General features: G+C 46.5%; 1 protein-coding gene across 3 annotated transcripts in view; it reads right to left on the bottom strand.

Moving 5' to 3' along the window:
• The window catches only part of GLB1L2 (galactosidase beta 1 like 2), a 51,220-nt gene that overhangs the window by 23,595 nt on the left and 11,087 nt on the right, over nucleotides 1-16,538 (bottom strand). For all 3 annotated transcript variants that reach the window (XM_024102245.3, XM_042851926.2, XM_008164557.4), the window contains exons 2-7: nucleotides 13,180-13,377; nucleotides 11,403-11,471; nucleotides 9,704-9,799; nucleotides 6,460-6,568; nucleotides 5,714-5,806; nucleotides 2,328-2,409 (exon numbers count right to left, since the gene is read on the bottom strand). In XM_024102245.3, coding sequence (XP_023958013.1) covers nucleotides 2,328-2,409; nucleotides 5,714-5,806; nucleotides 6,460-6,568; nucleotides 9,704-9,799; nucleotides 11,403-11,471; nucleotides 13,180-13,377 — 647 coding nt within the window. The remainder of the gene's footprint in view (nucleotides 1-2,327; nucleotides 2,410-5,713; nucleotides 5,807-6,459; nucleotides 6,569-9,703; nucleotides 9,800-11,402; nucleotides 11,472-13,179; nucleotides 13,378-16,538) is intronic.

Raw genomic sequence — 16,538 nt, 5'->3', positions numbered from 1 at the left:
GGGGCTAGGAGAGAACTACCAGACTGGCTATGACACCCTGGGGCAGATGTCCTTCCATAATGGATATTCTTCTCTGCAAGGCACCTGTCAGCCACTAGCATGAATGGGAATCATGCACACAGTTTTAAAAGGAAACCAAGCCTCCACTGACAAGAAGAGTGAACCAGGCCTCAGGACCATGGCTTTATACTCCTCTCCAGCCTCATGACCGCAGTTTCTCCTCTCATCTTTCTGCCTATTTCCACAGCAGATTCTATTACCTTCCCTTTTGTGCTTTCAGCCACCTTGCTACTGCTGCAGCATCACTTGAAGCCCTAGTTATTCCGCGTTCCTGATTACTTGACATGTTGACTCTAATGAGCAGATTGTTATGACATCTAAAAGGCGAATTGGTATCAAAGCCCTCTCATCACACAGCCCTCTGGAAAAGACAACTCCGCACGAGAGAAAACTCCAAGGCAGTAAACATTCCCAGGGAAGGCACAGAGTGCTAAAAAGGGGATTTCCACCCCCACCCCTTCCAAATGCTGAGCTCACTGGCAGGGAGAGAGTGACCCTGTGTGGACAAGACTGGAAACTGCTGTAGTTGAAAGGAAAACTGGAACAGGCTACATTAAGTCGGGGTGCAACTCGACAAGCGTCAGAGTTACACCAAGAATGCATCCCCCCCGCCTCCTTATATTTATTTAAAACGTAAGAGCAAAGGTCACTTTTATTGTGTGATCTCCAGGCAGTTCTCTCTGGACTGAACTTCAGCAGCATTTGTGACTAAGGCTATGATTTAGCTACGGGTATTTTTAGTAAAAGTCATGGGCAGGTCACGGGCAATAAACAAAAAGTCACGGGCCGTGACCTGGCCGTGACTTTTACTAAAAATACCCCTGACTAAATCATAGTTGCTGGGTGTAGGGAGGGCACTCCTGCTGCTCTGGGAGTGGGTGGGGGAGGCTCCAGCGCGCCACTGCTGCTGGGGGGGGGGGGGGGGAGGAGTGGTCTGGGACCCTGCTGCTGCTGCTCTGGGGGTGGAGGGGTGGCCCGGGGCCTTGCCACTGCTCCTGGACTGCTGCTCTGGGGCTGCCTGAGCAGCGGCCAGTGTGGCTGGCCCCTAGGGTCAGCCACACCTGCCACTGCAGAAGTCACGGAGGGCCTGGAAAGTCATGGAGTCCGTGACCTCAGTGAAAGACTCGCTGCCTTACCTGTGACTAACATAGCCCTGGGACCTGCAAACCGTTACACAGGTGAGTAATCATTACTCAGGTGGGTAGCCCCGCTGATGTCAATAGTGAAGTGATTAAGGGCTAGCTGCAGGATCAGGCACGGAAAAAGCAACATCTCCATACGATACTGTAACACCATCAAATGCAGAACACAGAAACCGGAGCTCATGCACTTGGGTTTCTGTATGGCTAGGTGCTAAACTGGGTTTCTAGGAGTTATTTTCAGGGAGATTATAGCTCGTTAGGAGGATTGATTTTTTACGTGATTTATACCACAAAAGTCAACTTGTTCCTCCCCACTCCTCTTCGCACCACAAAAGCTCCACGCTCTAGGGACAAGCGCACAGACGCCACAGTAACCCACGGCTAGCCAGCCTGCTCCTCCACAAACTATTTTCAACCCTCTCAGAATGGTAAATTTCAGTCTCCCATTTTAGCTTTTAATGAGGCCTTCTGACTTTTAACCTAAAATCCAAAATCCTAACAAAAGGCGATCGCACATTTAATAATTGTTAGGGTAACTAGTGCTTACATGTAGGCATTTGTAATGTGTTAAATTGAAATAAATAACTAGGGCAGTATTTTTAGCATCGACCGCAATTTCAACCTCTTCGCTCAACACCTCTTGGTATCTGATTCTCTTACATCTTCCGAAGAACTCTAATGGAGGTTGCAGATGCCCCTCACCAAACAGGACGAGGTAGCTATATATGGCTAAACCTTATCATATCCAAGCTGTTCATCCCTATCAGCCCTCGACTCCTCCACATTGTCTGGAAAGTGCTATAGAGCTCCTCAGTGCTTCAACGGGTTGTATAGCCATGGTGCCCCTCTGCTGCCATCCATATCCCAGTCATACACTGAAAATGAGTGTGCACGAAGCTCTTTGGGACTCCCTTTTCGCTCTGTTTGTACAACATCTAGCACAACGGGGCCCTAGTCCTCGACTTGTGCTCCTACGAGCTAACGCAACACAAAAATTAATAAATAATAAAGCTGTACCTAAGGAAATGCACCTCCCCTCATTTAAGGCATCAATCTTTTCCACCATTCCAGACTAGAAGAGTAGCTTTAACTTTTCCCCTTGAAAACCATGGCAATGCCACATACCTCCTTCCACGTAGCCAGCGGACAGTCCATCCCTGTTGTCAGAAGTCATCAACAGTTCCACAATCCCTCTGTCTAACAGGGCCTACATTAAAAAAAAAAAAAAAATCATTGTGCTGGGACCTGAATGTAACATTTCACCGGCACACTAAGGAGGTACAGTTCAGAATCATCTTTCTTCGGGGTGGAGGGAGGAAGATAGGGGACAGACCACCTACCCGGGACGCTTCCAAAACTATTTTTTGTCCATCCAAAGAAATGGAGGAAGTTTCATCTGGGGCCACAGCTGTGGACTTCACAATAAAGCACTTTGCTACTTTCTGGCCAAAATGGGCTATGCAAATATCAAACCACATCTTATTCCTGTTTTCATTGAAGTTAATGGCAAAATCCCCATTCATTTCAATGGGAGCAGGCTCCTTCCCTTTGACATGCTGTCAAACTTTACTACAAGAAGAGAAGTGGTTGAAATATATATATATTTTGAAGCTATCACAGCCCCCTATTCTGCCTCCCTTCATTTTTTTGTCCCAGTGAGATTCTTTATTTGACCCGATTGGCCCTCCCAAATTTCAGGATTACGTATCCCTGTTGGGCAATATTTTGAACATATCTGGTAATTCCGCTGCTTCCAACTCCAAGGGCAATATAGGGGAAGGAGGCAAAGAAGAACAGTCTGCCTTCCTACCATTTAATATAGAAGACCAGGGTGGGTTAGCAGAATCACCAAGTAATGGACACAGCTCTCATTCATTTCTGGGGAAAGGTCATAGGTCACTATGCCAAGGGAATCCCTGAACAGTAAGCTCTGAATGGTGACTTCTCTTAGTTCTCCATTCTACTTTTACCACATAGTAAAATAGGGATAAATACATATCAGTCTGAACCAGTTACCTGCAAGGATTCATTAGCTAATGTCTGTAAAGCACTTACACGATGAACATTTACATATTGCACAAAGGAAGGTTACATTAAATCTATGTTATGACTGAGAACTTAGAGAGACAAATTTCAGAGATACATTGGCCTGCTTCCAGTTTCTTTGCCAATCTCTGTTCATCATTATACTGCACTCGCTATCATGTTTAGATCTTAATGGACACTTGTAGTGGGGCACAATTCAGTTACTGTGGGAATTTTGGAATTTCTCTCACTGGCACTTATTTAATAGTCCTAGAGTGCTGCATTAATGTTAGGTTTGTATTTATTTATTTATTTTACTTGGATGCAAGTAAAAAAAAAAGCAGCGAGTCGCTGCAGATTGAAATGCGTTACAGGATTTCAGGGTGCAACAGGAAAACCAGAATTAGAAACAGAGTCAAAGGCAGGCCCAGGTGTATGTACTCAGATAATCACAGCAGCAGTATGCTCATGTACCTCGAGGAAGGTAGCTGCTGGTACAGAAAGTCATGACAAGGACACAGAGGGGTAAAGGTAGCACCTGACAGGGTGTGATGGAGAGTGGGAACTTAAGGGGCTTTTTTGTTTAAGTTTTTTAATTTAAATGTGAATTTTACAATGATTGCACCGTGTTAACAACAAACTCTAGTCAGTCTACAGTCACAGATGGGCAAAGGGAGGTGAAGTGACCAGCCCATCAAACTCAAAACCCAGGGACCAAGCCAGGAACAGAACCCAGGAGTCTCTCTGCACCAACACTATACCACACTCTGATCCAAAGCGAAGAGCAGAACCCGGGAGTCCTGATTTCCTAGTCCCTCCTCTTTAACCACTAGACAACGCAGCCTCAGACAGGAGGTGTCACACGCAATACTAGACCGGAAGGAAATAGCCTTGAAAAATTCTATTCACCCACTCGTCTGGGGCATGTAATTTGTTTTGACAGGTGAGTGAAATATCACTAGTTCTTTCATCATCATAATCATAATGGTAAAGGTGAGCAAGCAGACTTTACACCTGTGCTGGTAAATTGTAAAGGCTGATCTCAGAGCAATGCAATAGTGCCACCTCCATGTCAGAGTGGTATAGGACCCAAACAGCCATTTACTTACATGCTCATCACTTGATATAAGAAGTGGGAGTGTGAACTAGACAGACTTTTTAAAATGGCTCCCACATTCTTTATTCAGGCTAGAAATCAACCTTCTAACCTCTTAACCAGGACATGTCATATTTAACCCTCCAAGGAGGTGAAGATTGAGTTAACGCAGGAGGGGAATAATTCAAAGAGGATTAGGAACCTCGCCACGTGACTCCTTCAGTTGAATACTTGCAGGCTAGTTGGGAGGAATAAGATGGCCTGAGCCAGAACTAATCCAGTTAACTCTCCAACTGGCTTCTAGCACCAGGGAGCTGAAATAGTTGCAAGGTTAAAGCAGGAGCTGCCAATGCCACGGCAGAAAAGCAGGGGACACATTGAGTTTATGGTGCAAACCTGGGCCTGAAAACACAATACTCTAGGGAGCGGTGTCTTAGGGGCAAAAAGAGAACTGTGCCCCCTGTTTGAAGCCAAGGGATGTGTGGGAGGAGGTCAGTCTTTATCCACCCAACCCAAGATCTTAATAGTTACTCTGAATCTTACACATTTGCAGCACAAGCATTTGAAAACAGAACACCTCCCCCATAACAAACACACACACACACACACACCAGGACAGTGAGAAAGTAACTTCCCTCTTATACATAACAGGATTTTTAGATTCTCACGGAAAGATGACCCTCTGAGCTATAAAGTGGCCCCAGTTAATTGTCTGCACTTGCATGGGTATCGTGCCAGCAGCAGAGGTAAGCAAGTCAGCATGGCTCATATCTGATCCACCAGGATAACACAGCCTCCTCAAGTCCACACCAGCTCTTTGCACCCAGCTCAGAAGCCCAGACTGGGGCACAGTCTCTGCTTGATGAGGATGAGGGAGGCCTTAGTCAAATTAGCCTGCCTGGCCAATGCTGAGCAGATTACAGAGGTTTCAGAGGAGGCTTGTCTCTGGCCCACAGAAACCGCTCCCCCAGGGAAGGCACTGGATCTGGCATGCCTCAGAACCACCACAAAACTGCTTCTGGTGTGGAGAATGGGAACGAGCACAGCCAGGGGACAGCCTTGCCCAGGGCCAGGTGGGTAACCCTGTGTTTCTGGGAAGAGCTCAGGACGTGCAACGGTCAGCAGTGTCTGCAGCGAAGGGGTTAAACACAGGGGTTAATCTCTTTCCCCACCCCAACCCCATCGAGATATAGGGGGGATCACTTCACCTGGTACAGGGACACGGGTATTGGAGCTTAGCTGGATCAGACAGCTTAGCCTCAGCCCTGCTGAGGCTCTCCAGGTGTGCTCAGGTGTCAGCAGAGGTTTGTAGGAGTGCAGGAAAGGAGGAAGCTAAAGAGCAGGCTCGGGAGGTGCCTGCTACAGGAAAGATTGGGAGTGCCAACATTACCGTTTTAATGTAGGTCAGGTACTGAGGGTCTTTGGCGTAGGAACCATATTCATTCTCCACCTGCACCGCGATGATGGGGCCTCCTTTCTTGTACTGTAGGGAGACAGGGGAGAAGCTGATCACCAGGTTCATGGTTTCTAACCCAGCTGAAAGTGGGGTTATACCAGCCCTGGGCTCAAGAAACAAATGTCTGCGAGGAGGAGAGGGGACTCACACTTCAGCAGTTAAGGTGGAAAAGCCTGTGCCTTCCAAGCGAGGGAAAACCTGCACTGTCGCTGCTGTGGGCGGGAGAGGAAGAGAGTAATCTAATGGGCGCGTCATCCTACTGCGCACCTTGCTCCTCCACAGAACTCAGTAAAAGATGAGCTAGGATTGCCCAAGCCCCCACTTCAAAGCAACTCACTAGATCTGAGAGACTACCATGGCCAGCTGCAGTATAGACTGGTTCATTAGGTGGAGTCAGCACGTTTGCCAGTTATCCTGTTGCCGCTGCATGAGTGGACTCTAATGCTTACAAAAAGAAGAACAGGAGTACTTGTGGCACCTTAGAGACTAACAAATTTATTAGAGCATAAGCTTTCATGGACTACAGCTTATGCTCTAATAAATTTGTTAGTCTCTAAGGTGCCACAAGTACTCCTGTTCTTCTTTTTGCGGATATAGACTAACACGGCTGTTACTCTGAAACCTGTCTAATGCTTACAGCAGCCAAGTCCTGGAAAGAGAGGGTGATGCATCTTACTTGCCTGAAGAGGGACCACTCTGGCCATCAAGTGATCAAAATAGGCATCCACAGCCTCCGTGAAGCCCTTGTAGGTTGTTCTCAGTTGCATTTCTGGGTCTTGGAGTAGCCAGCTAGGAGAGAACAGGAGAATCCTAGAGCAACCAGAAACTGTTCAGCAGAAGCAGCAGCAGAGGGAATCGATTGGGGACCCACTTCTGCTCCAGCCCGTATGCATTACTGCCACTCGCTTACACGTCACAGAGTTCAGGCAGAAAGAATTGCCATTTTTAGGTCATTTGGCTCAGCAAAAGCTCCATCCTGCAAGGTGCTGAGGGCTTCTTGAGAGGTGTTGAGCTCCCAGCGAGCTAGATGGGAGCTGACGGTACTCTACATCTCTCCAAAAGCACACAGCAGTATCAGACTCTAAGCTAGATATACTCAGGACATAATCATGGCCTGTACTTTTACCCAGTGCCTTCACACACAGATATTAGTGATTTTGCCCTGGATTCACATTAACTGTAGCATCCAACGTGCAGTTCAAGTGACTCATTAAATGACCACATTGTAAAGTTTGCTTTATTCTCTCTTTAACTCACTCCCAGATCAAAACACACAGTTTCCAAGTCAAAAAGGCTTTTTCCTAGCAATAGTTCTGCAGAAGCATTTGGGATCTCAATGTCAAGCTGGATTATCTCTGTTTCAGACATCAGTCCCAATAATAAAGATCCTGCACCAGAAGTTTAGACATTAGAGTGGATAATAAAAGAGGCAGAACAGAAGCCAGTTTGCTCTCTCTGTGCTCTCTGCAGCGCTAACAGGAAAATGCTTGTTTCTGCCATCGGTTCAGCAGCAGTGACTCAAAGACACAGAAGGGGCAGATGTGCCAAATAATTACAGTCACTTTACATTTATCTAGCATCTTTTATGGCAGAAGGGGCATGTGAGTTTAAAATCCCTTCACCCATGACTGCAGGAGGAGACCCTGGAGGTGAAGACAGCAGCTATTTAGCAGCACAGAGCATTACACAGACATTTATGCCATGAATGGCAAAGGAATCCCATGGGACATTTGAGCATGTTTCATGTAAGAAACAATCGCTTTCCCGACCATAATCCTATTAAGTATGTTTACAATGCAAACCTCCACTTACATTTGTTAACGAGTCCAAATCAAGATTCTGGATTCTAATCACCCGTCACCCCCTCTGTCAACCCTGTACTTTGGAATATGCACTTGGGAGACTCTGTCTCATTCCAATTCACATTTATGATATCTCATGGGCTTAGCCCTATATCTCAGAAGATAAAGAGGTTATTTGTTTTTGAGCTGGATCATTCTTGAGCTATCAGTGGGGGAAAAAAAATATGCCCTTGACAGAAAGAGGTGGGGGTGAATTGTGAGAGCAGCTTATGATCTCCAAAGTCTATAGTGACAGCGAGGAAGAGTATTCTTGAGTTTTCTGCATTCTTACAACCAATGCTCCTTCATAAAAATACATCCTAACCCAAGCTTCCAACACCTCCAAATCACCACCCCAAACACACAACGTCCTTTCAGCTGATCTGTCCCTTCACTTCTAGTGCAGGTTTACAGGATTTAATTGGTTTGTTTGGGATAACAAAGCAACAATCAATGTGTATCCAAGTGCAGTGTACTGCAGAGTTATTACAATCTAACCTCAGTAACTCTGCTCATTGCCTGTCCCTACAGGAGAAAGCCTGGGCTAATGGTAAGAGCAAGGATCTGCGAGTCAGAATTATTGGGTTCTACATCCCACTCTGCAACTGTATGACTCTGGCCAAGTCACAACCATGCTTTGCCTCAGTTTCCTGAACTGTAAAATGGGGATACTATTACTTACTTTATCAGGCAAAAGGGGCTCTCTGAGCGCAAAATATGCTACAACAGTGACCTGGGATCAGCTAATAATGCTGTCATTTTCGACTAATATTATTTCTAACCAACCGCTTCCTGTTATCACAAGCAGCTGTGGCATCATGAGTGATGGTGAAAGGATGGGACAAGAGAGAATCTCTGTAAGACATCCACAATCTCAAAACTCTACTTTAATTTTGATTCCCAGGCGTCAGCACATCCTGCTGCCACTTGGGCCCCCAGGCTTGCACAAAACAGTTTGTTGCATGTTGTGGCAAAGTGTTAAGGCAAAAGCCTCACATCGTCAAACTCGTCTCCTGATCAGATTATGCGAATTGCATGAGATAGCCGAAACACTCTGAACTCATTTTGTCGGAGAGTAGGGAGAGCGTGAGTTGCAGCAAAAGTGAGACGAGAAACATGGGGAGAGATCACCCCAAAATTTCATCTGAGCCAAGCTCCTCCACTGAGGTTAAAGCTCTGGTGAGCAAGACAAGGAAAGATAAACAAGTGGGACTGAATCTTGGCAGCTGTCCCATTGGGATCTGGTAACTAGGAGAGATTCTCAGTGCTTACGGGTTAGATTTGACTCTCAGAGGCTCTTACCATGACCAGGCTGCTGTAAACATGAGACTCCACTTATGCAGTGGCAGTTGGATAGCTGGTAAATGTGCTGACTCCACCTTATGAACCAGCCGGAGCTGCCGCTGGCCAGGATAGCCTCGCCGATCTAGAGAGTTACTTGTAAGTGAAGGTTTTGTTGGTGGGGAAAAAGGTACTCAGGAGGACAAAGCTTTAAAAGAAGTTCTAATAGAGGGATGAGGGAACCATGGGACATTATTGCTCCCATCCACATCATGTGTGTGTCCCCATAGGGCTATTAAAATGAGCCCAAGGGTGAATGAATCCTTACAGCAAGTTGCAAATATCACTATCTGTATTTTATAGATGGGAAAACTGAAGCATAAGGAAGGTAAATCTAAGTCACACAGTGAGTCAGAGATAGAACATGGCTCTCCTAATGCCAATTCTCTGCTCTAACCATTACACACCACAGCCTTTAAAAAACAAACCGTTCATAGCCGAATTCTAATTCCAGGTCTACTGTTTGTAATGTTCTGAAAGGACCAATGACTGAGTGGGAATCTTTCTGCTATGGGACATGACCATCTCCTTGGAATAAACAGGCTGAAACATTTGATCATTTCCTAACATTATTTCTGAATCTCTGCAGGAGGCTGGGCTGCATGACCCAGAGAGCTTGTGTGTTCCTATGGTCTTACAAACACAAAATATACACAGTCTGTCTTAAGTTAAGGGCTGAATGCCTGAGCATTTGAGTCAAACAAAGAACCCAAATCCACGTGACTACCATGCATACTCTTACCTGGGAAGACCACCAAGTTCCCATTCAGAGCAGATATAGGGTCCTGGACGCAGAATCACCCACAGTCCAACTTCAGCTGCCAAGGTAAGGAAGGCCCTAGGAGATACAGACAACATTAATTATTGTCTCGCTAAAAAAACACCTGGTTTCTGTGCATTCCTATGCACCCATGACCATGTTGTCTAGGCAGCAAAGTCAAAGGAAATAGTTTGATGTAGCAACAATAGGAGGTGATTCCATATCAGTGGGTTTCAAAGGCCTCAAAAAATTAGAGGGGTAGTGGGCGCAGAGGCTTAATGCAGTCACATGATCGGCAGCAATACCATTATTCCATTTAACTGGCACTGCCCATCACCTGACTCCACACAACAGAGAGCTTCTGACCTAACCATGAAGGCAGACTGCCCAGAGAGTGAACTGAGCGGCCTCTACCCAGAAGAGAGAAATGATTCACCACTTGACAGATGGCACCAAGCACAATCACCACTCTCCCCCCCACTTCCCACTCACGGTAAAGTCAGTGGGTGATGCTGAGAGTCAATGGAGGACCTTCACTGTTGCTGAGGACGGAAGGGGAAGGGCAAGAGTAAGACAGCATATGGGGAGAGGAGGGCTTTTGGAAGGAAAACAGAGATTTATAATGGGCCTGTTACATCTTAACAAGCATGCAGGTAAACCCCCAACACAAACACAGGCTAACTACACACTTTTTGTGGATGTTTTGCATAGCTGAGACTTTAGAAAATGCTGCTCCAACCTAGAAGCGTCTAGTAAGATACTATTACTTGGCACGTCTCTACCATCCCCATTTTACAGATGAGAAAGATGAGGTACAAAACAGACTGAGTGCTTTGCTCAAAGTCACACAGAGTCAGTGGCAGAGACAAGCCAGTTCTCCCAACTCCCGGTCACCTGTTCTAAACCACTAGGCTACACTGACGGGGTTACCCAAGATGATATCTGGGTTGGGAACAGCTCCATGCTCAACAAAACAGTCGCTAAACATGGTTGCTGTGAGCAGGGTCCCAATAGAGTTAGCCTCAATTATATGGTCAGAGAATGTGTCAGAACCCTGTTATAGATGTTATCTAGAGCGAAACTTAGAAAAAACCCTGCATCCTTCTCCATGCTAGACAAGCAAACCAGCCTTGAAACCTGCCAGAATCAACTGCGAAAGGAGTTCCTGACCACTATCCTTGACACCAAAAACAAGGAGTGTGTCAAACCACAGTCTTCTAGCATAGTTTTCATTGCAGCCCTAGAAAGGAGGAAGGAGGCATTAAACAAACCAGGACTGCCTGATGTGGTGGTGATTTGGTGAGGAGAGGGAAGCGATCTGAACATTTCTCTACATGTCCCTATAAAACTATCTATGCAGCACATGCTTCCTATGTAAACACTTCTCTAGCAGTCAAATTTATCCTTCCTTAACAGAAGCTGCATCCTAAAGATATTGCTCAGGGAGAGGCAGTGAACCTACAACCAGACAGGATCAGGGATGTACTTTTATTCAAAGTTACAATCACATGCAAATCCAACAAGCCACCTGGGGTGCAAACAAAGATTCAAACACACAAAGCTCATTGTTCTTCCTGTTGTTCCCTCCCCCCCCCGCCCCCACCCCCTACACTCAAACCAGTGATAACAATAGAGTAAAAAACCAAAACAAACCCTCCCCACAACTTATTGCACCACATACTCTAGATCCAGGTTTCCGCTGAAATCAAACTTCCCAGTCGCTGCTTCGTGCAGGTTCCATGGCACATACCTGAAAACACAGACCGTCAGAGCGGGGGATTGGGAATTCACACACTGAACAGTGGGGCTAGGACTGTGGGCCTTTGCCCCCTTCCCCAATACACTGCCTTCTTGTGCACACACTCTTCTAGCCAGGAACAGATTCAGGCATGTTTACAGCTATTTGTGCACCTGTGTAAAGGGCTATATGTTGATGTTACTTCACACTGAGGAGCCAGCAGTTCGAGTAGGGTGGGGCTGTCTTTATACCCCACTTCTTACACTCTCCTGTTAGATGCTTTTCTTCCTACATTTCTTTCTTCCAGCCCTTCAGTATGTGAGTTACACCAGCTCGGACGCCCTTAGGCTTGCTGGATCAAGTTCAGAGGATCAGTAAGGAGGGAGGCCTGTTAAAGGTTGGTAAGAGAGTGGGAGTCTAAGTAATGAAGTGAAAAGGAGTCTAAGGCTACGTCCTCAGTACGGGGGGTGGGGGGGAGGGTCGATTTAAGATACGCAAATTCAGCTATGCAAATAGCATAGCTGAATTCGAGGTATCCGAGCTGACTCACCCCGCTGTGAGGACAGCAGCAAATCGACCTCTGTGGCTCCCCCGTCGACAGCGCTTACTCCTACCTGCGCTGGTGGAGTACAAGCGTCGATTCGGGGATCGATTGTCGCGTCCCGACACGACGCGATAATTCGATCCCCGAGAGAGCGATTTCTACCCGCCAATTCAGGCGGGTAGAGTAGATGTAGCCTTAGTTGCTGTGACTTTCACACTGAAAGGACAGGTTTAGACTCACCTTGGAATTTAGTCTTTGGTGTCCAGGTATCTCGTCATTCCCAAGGCTGAAGCAGTTTCCAAAACATTGTCATGTCAACTGCAGAGCCTGGACCTGCTTTGCCACTGTGTCAGTGCTAAGTGACCAGTCACATCAGACTCCCTCAGACATACCTGGAAAGCCAGGACTAACTGAGCAGGTTCTTGAGGTGTATTGTAAACCTTAGAGAAGGTCAGAGTGAGATTTGTGGACTGGCAGAACTGAAGGTGGTTAACAAAGTAGAGGTCACAAGTCAAGCAGGCCCTTGTTTGCTCCTTGTGGACAGAACACAAAGGGCACACTGCACAACACCCCCCAGGCTCCCAAAGACAACAGCCCAATCTGTCTGTTCCATGCAGGATTGAGGGTATCAGTTTAAGAGCATGATTAAACTGGCCCAAATCCAGCATCAGCTCAAGACCCCGCACTATATTGGTCTAGAGCAGTAGTTCTCAAATATGTGCTTGCTGGTTCTCCATGGACAGCCTTTGCATCATTTAAGTGCTAGCTCCTCTCCTTGTTTCCAGATGCTCCTACAGACATCCAAGCCTGGAGGCCTGCAGAAGCAGCTAACAAAAAGGAAGACACATCTGGTTGGTAGGGGCTGCTGCTACAAAGCAGAAAGATTGGAATAAACAGGACGTGCCCTTGGGACTCAGAGCCACCAGCTGGACTGGAGCTGGTAGCCATCAGCTGGAGAACGTTCAGGGGAGCAAGGAATTAGCTAGCTGGATAGCATATTCAGGGGAAGGCCGATGATCTGCTGGCAGGAAAACGTGCAGGGGAGCAGGGAAAGGATCCAACCTTTTTTTCACGATTTGAACAGAAGACACTTTTAGGACTTGCTCTAGTCAATGGCAAAATCCCCACTGACAAATAGCCACTCTGCAGGACTGAGTTAGTGAAGGTAGCACTTACGTGGTGAGGGTGTTCAAGCCACATGTCTTCATCTTAACCATGCGATCTCTCCAGTATTCCTTGGGGACTCGGAAATAGTGCATGGAGCCCCCTAAGATGCGGAAGGGCATGCCTTCAAGGCGGAACTCCGAATCCTCCGCCTGTAGGCCCAGTGTCCTGCCCCACAGCTGCAGGGGGACCAGACTGCTCCAGTTAAACCTAGAATGGGAGGGAAAGCACGTCAACACCTGAACTCCTGCAGATGATCTCCCAGGCGATGAAGCTCATTTCATCCCACCCAGCAGGATCGAGTCAGTCCTTAATCCTTCCCAAGTCAATTGTGCTCCATGCAGTTGTTAGCATGTGCATGTTTCATATGAGTCCTTAAAAACCTGTTTGTCCTCTGTGGACATAAAAAGAGCCCATGACACTGTTGTGTAAGAATTTCGGATTTCCCCTGGAGTCCTGGGCTAAGACTTCCCTTCTTGTATTAGCATTTTATGTGCAGGTTGATTTACTGGGCTCCATTCCAGAGGTGGCTGCATTTCAGCCATGCTGCATGTGTGTATAATGTGCAGAGTGCTTTGAGGTCATTTGGGATAGAAGCCACAATGCAAACCTAAGTTATTAGCAGCTCTGGAGAAGTACTGAGATGTCTAAGCATACTTACAAGAATTAGCATCCCCTGATGCTGTGTATTTCATGGTTGGGTCCCTTTCCTGCTCACTTTGGTCAGAAAAGAAAGATAGGAGCATTTCCAAGATATTTTTTTTTTAAACGTCAATACATTCCACTAAAGGGACAAATTGGGCCCATAATCCCTATAAACTCATTCCAACATGATCACTGCTCTCATTTCCCGCTCATCCCAATCCTCTCATTGTTTATCATAATGCTGTCTATCAAGACACCTCCAATGCCTGGAAGTCTCCCATTAGCCATCTTTCAAGTTCTTCTTGTTTCAGGAAACCTTCTTTACTCCCTGTAAGTTATTTTAATAGGTCCAATCAGTTTACACAAATAAGTCTGTCACTTTACACTAATTCTTCTCTGATATTATCCTAGGTGCAGAAATACCTCTGAAACGAATGCTTAGGACAGTGGTCCCCAAACTTTTCAGGCTCACGCCCCCCCGTTACCCCTGTTTGTGCCCCCTCTGCTCCCCTCCCCGGAGCCAGGCCATGGTTCCAGGGGGCGGGGAAAGGGGGGCGGGTTTGGGGACAGGAGTGGGGCCATGGTCAGAGGAGTGGCTGGGAGGCGGGGCCGGGAAGCAGACCGGGGCTGGGTGGTGCTCCCTCCCCATCCCCCGTGGGCGCTGGTCCGGCCCCACCGCACCCCCTTGAACGTTCCTCGGTGCCCCCCATAAGGGGGCATGCCCCACAGTTTGGGGACCTCTGACTTAAGAGTTAAAGGCAGTTTCCACCTGGCTAAAATGATGCAAGAACAGATCATCACAGCCTAGAGGGCGGCACTGAAGCAGGGAACCTTTCCTTTTCAAATGGTGATTTTCCAACAATGTATCAGTGGGAAATTGGACTTTGTGAGCTCCATTTTTCCCAGATATTGGCACCTTAATAGGATATCCACATTTGGGCTCATACTGGCATCTAGATGCCAAAAATAAGCATTCATTTGTCTAGACACTTGCTTAAACTTCCAAAGATAAGGAGACACTGAGCCAGATGAGCTTGTGCTCTGTTCTTCTACCTCAGGCAGGTTCAAGTCAGAAAAATCTCACTCATTTTTCTGAATTAAAATCTAAAAAAACCTGACATTTCAGCAGGTGGCCAAGACGACTCAGACAATGATGTTCTTCCCTGTTCTAATTCTGCCATACATCAGAAACACCCAATGCAAAAAATAGAACAGACATCACATTCACAAGCCTTTTAATTGAATTATCTGTTTAGATAGTCACAATTATATCTGATTTCCCTTCACGTTGATTCCTTCATAGAAGCAGCCATATCGTACTGATTAGCCTGGTCCTCTAATCTACCAGGCCTCAATCCAGTAACCCTCAAGCAAGCCCAGACACCACCCAGAAGTGCTTCTCCAACCTCAGCTGCTTCTTCTAGGAGTCCAAGTGTAATTGCTTACTGCAGGATTCAAATGAGTAGTTCTCAAAGGTCACTATAAAGAATTTAAATCCCTTGACTTTCTAATCAGAAGTGGGCATGTTGCCTTCTTCAACCCACACAAGTTCCACAACTTCAAACCCAGCCCCACAACCACAATGGCAGTTTGTTCCTATGAAACAAGCTCACTGTCAGATGCAAGAAATAGCTCCCATTCTGAGCTAAGAACCCACGCGTTAGAAAGAAAGGTCACATTTAGAGACAGTACTATCTAAGCCTCTAGTAGTCTTCTACACTAAGAGTCAAGTTTTAACTAGAGGATGCTGGCAGAAGGTAAAGAGGACATTTCAGAACACATGGCTTACATGGGATTGCACAGAGGGGATCTACAGTGATTAGCTCTCCTGGAACACAAGACAAGGCCACTACAAGGGAGCTAAATCTAAGTCTTCCAATGCATTGCAAGGGCTGACTGACCAGCACAGACAGTACCTCTGTAGCACAGCATTCTCACAAGTCTCTGAAACAAACGGCAAGCCTGGGTAATACCTGGAAAAGGAAGCCTGGATTAGACACTGCTGTCCTTAGTCATTGAACACTCAAGTGGATTTATTGTCGAATCATTAAAAAAAAAGTAATAAAGCTGAACAACAGAGAATGTGACAGGCCACAGGTCAGAAACCACTGTTATCCATAGGATCTGTACGTTCGTGCAATAATAATGGATCTACAGTCTAATAAAGGAACAATATATAACAGTAAAAGAAGAGCAAGCATGAAGTGTCTGACGTGGCCACATCAAAAGACAGCCCACATGCAGGCAAACAGAATCAGAGCTACAGATCCAGTCCATATATGCAAGTGAATAGAGCCAGAGACCGAAGTGTGAAGAATTAATCACCTTCACATCTCCCGGTCACTGGAGATCTACAGCTGGACCAGTATGCCAAATGGATCAGACGGCTCCGTACTCATACCCAGCATTCCCCACGTTTGCTTCTGTTCCACAATGCAACTGTATATGAGAGAAATCATTTTCAAGGGGTGGTAGACTGGGTTCATCCTCAAGGCTGATAAACTGTCAAGTTGAGAAAGGATTTTACTAGCATTGGCTGCACTCATGACTTAGGCTCATGTTTTTCAGAGTAGGCACTGACTTGTGGGTGCCTAACATGAGACATCTTTGGCCTGAATTTCAGAAGCACTGGACACCCATCACTCCATTTTAAAAGAAACAGAGGCTGTAGGCACCCAGCACCTCTGAAAGTCAGGGCCCAAAGTGTCACAAGCTTGGCATCCAAA

Source organism: Chrysemys picta, chromosome 16 (assembly GCF_011386835.1).
Source record: "Chrysemys picta bellii isolate R12L10 chromosome 16, ASM1138683v2, whole genome shotgun sequence".
Lineage (NCBI taxonomy): Eukaryota > Metazoa > Chordata > Testudines > Emydidae > Chrysemys > Chrysemys picta.
The sequence above is the reverse complement of the archived record's forward strand: the minus strand, read 5'-3'. Positions and strand labels throughout refer to the sequence as shown.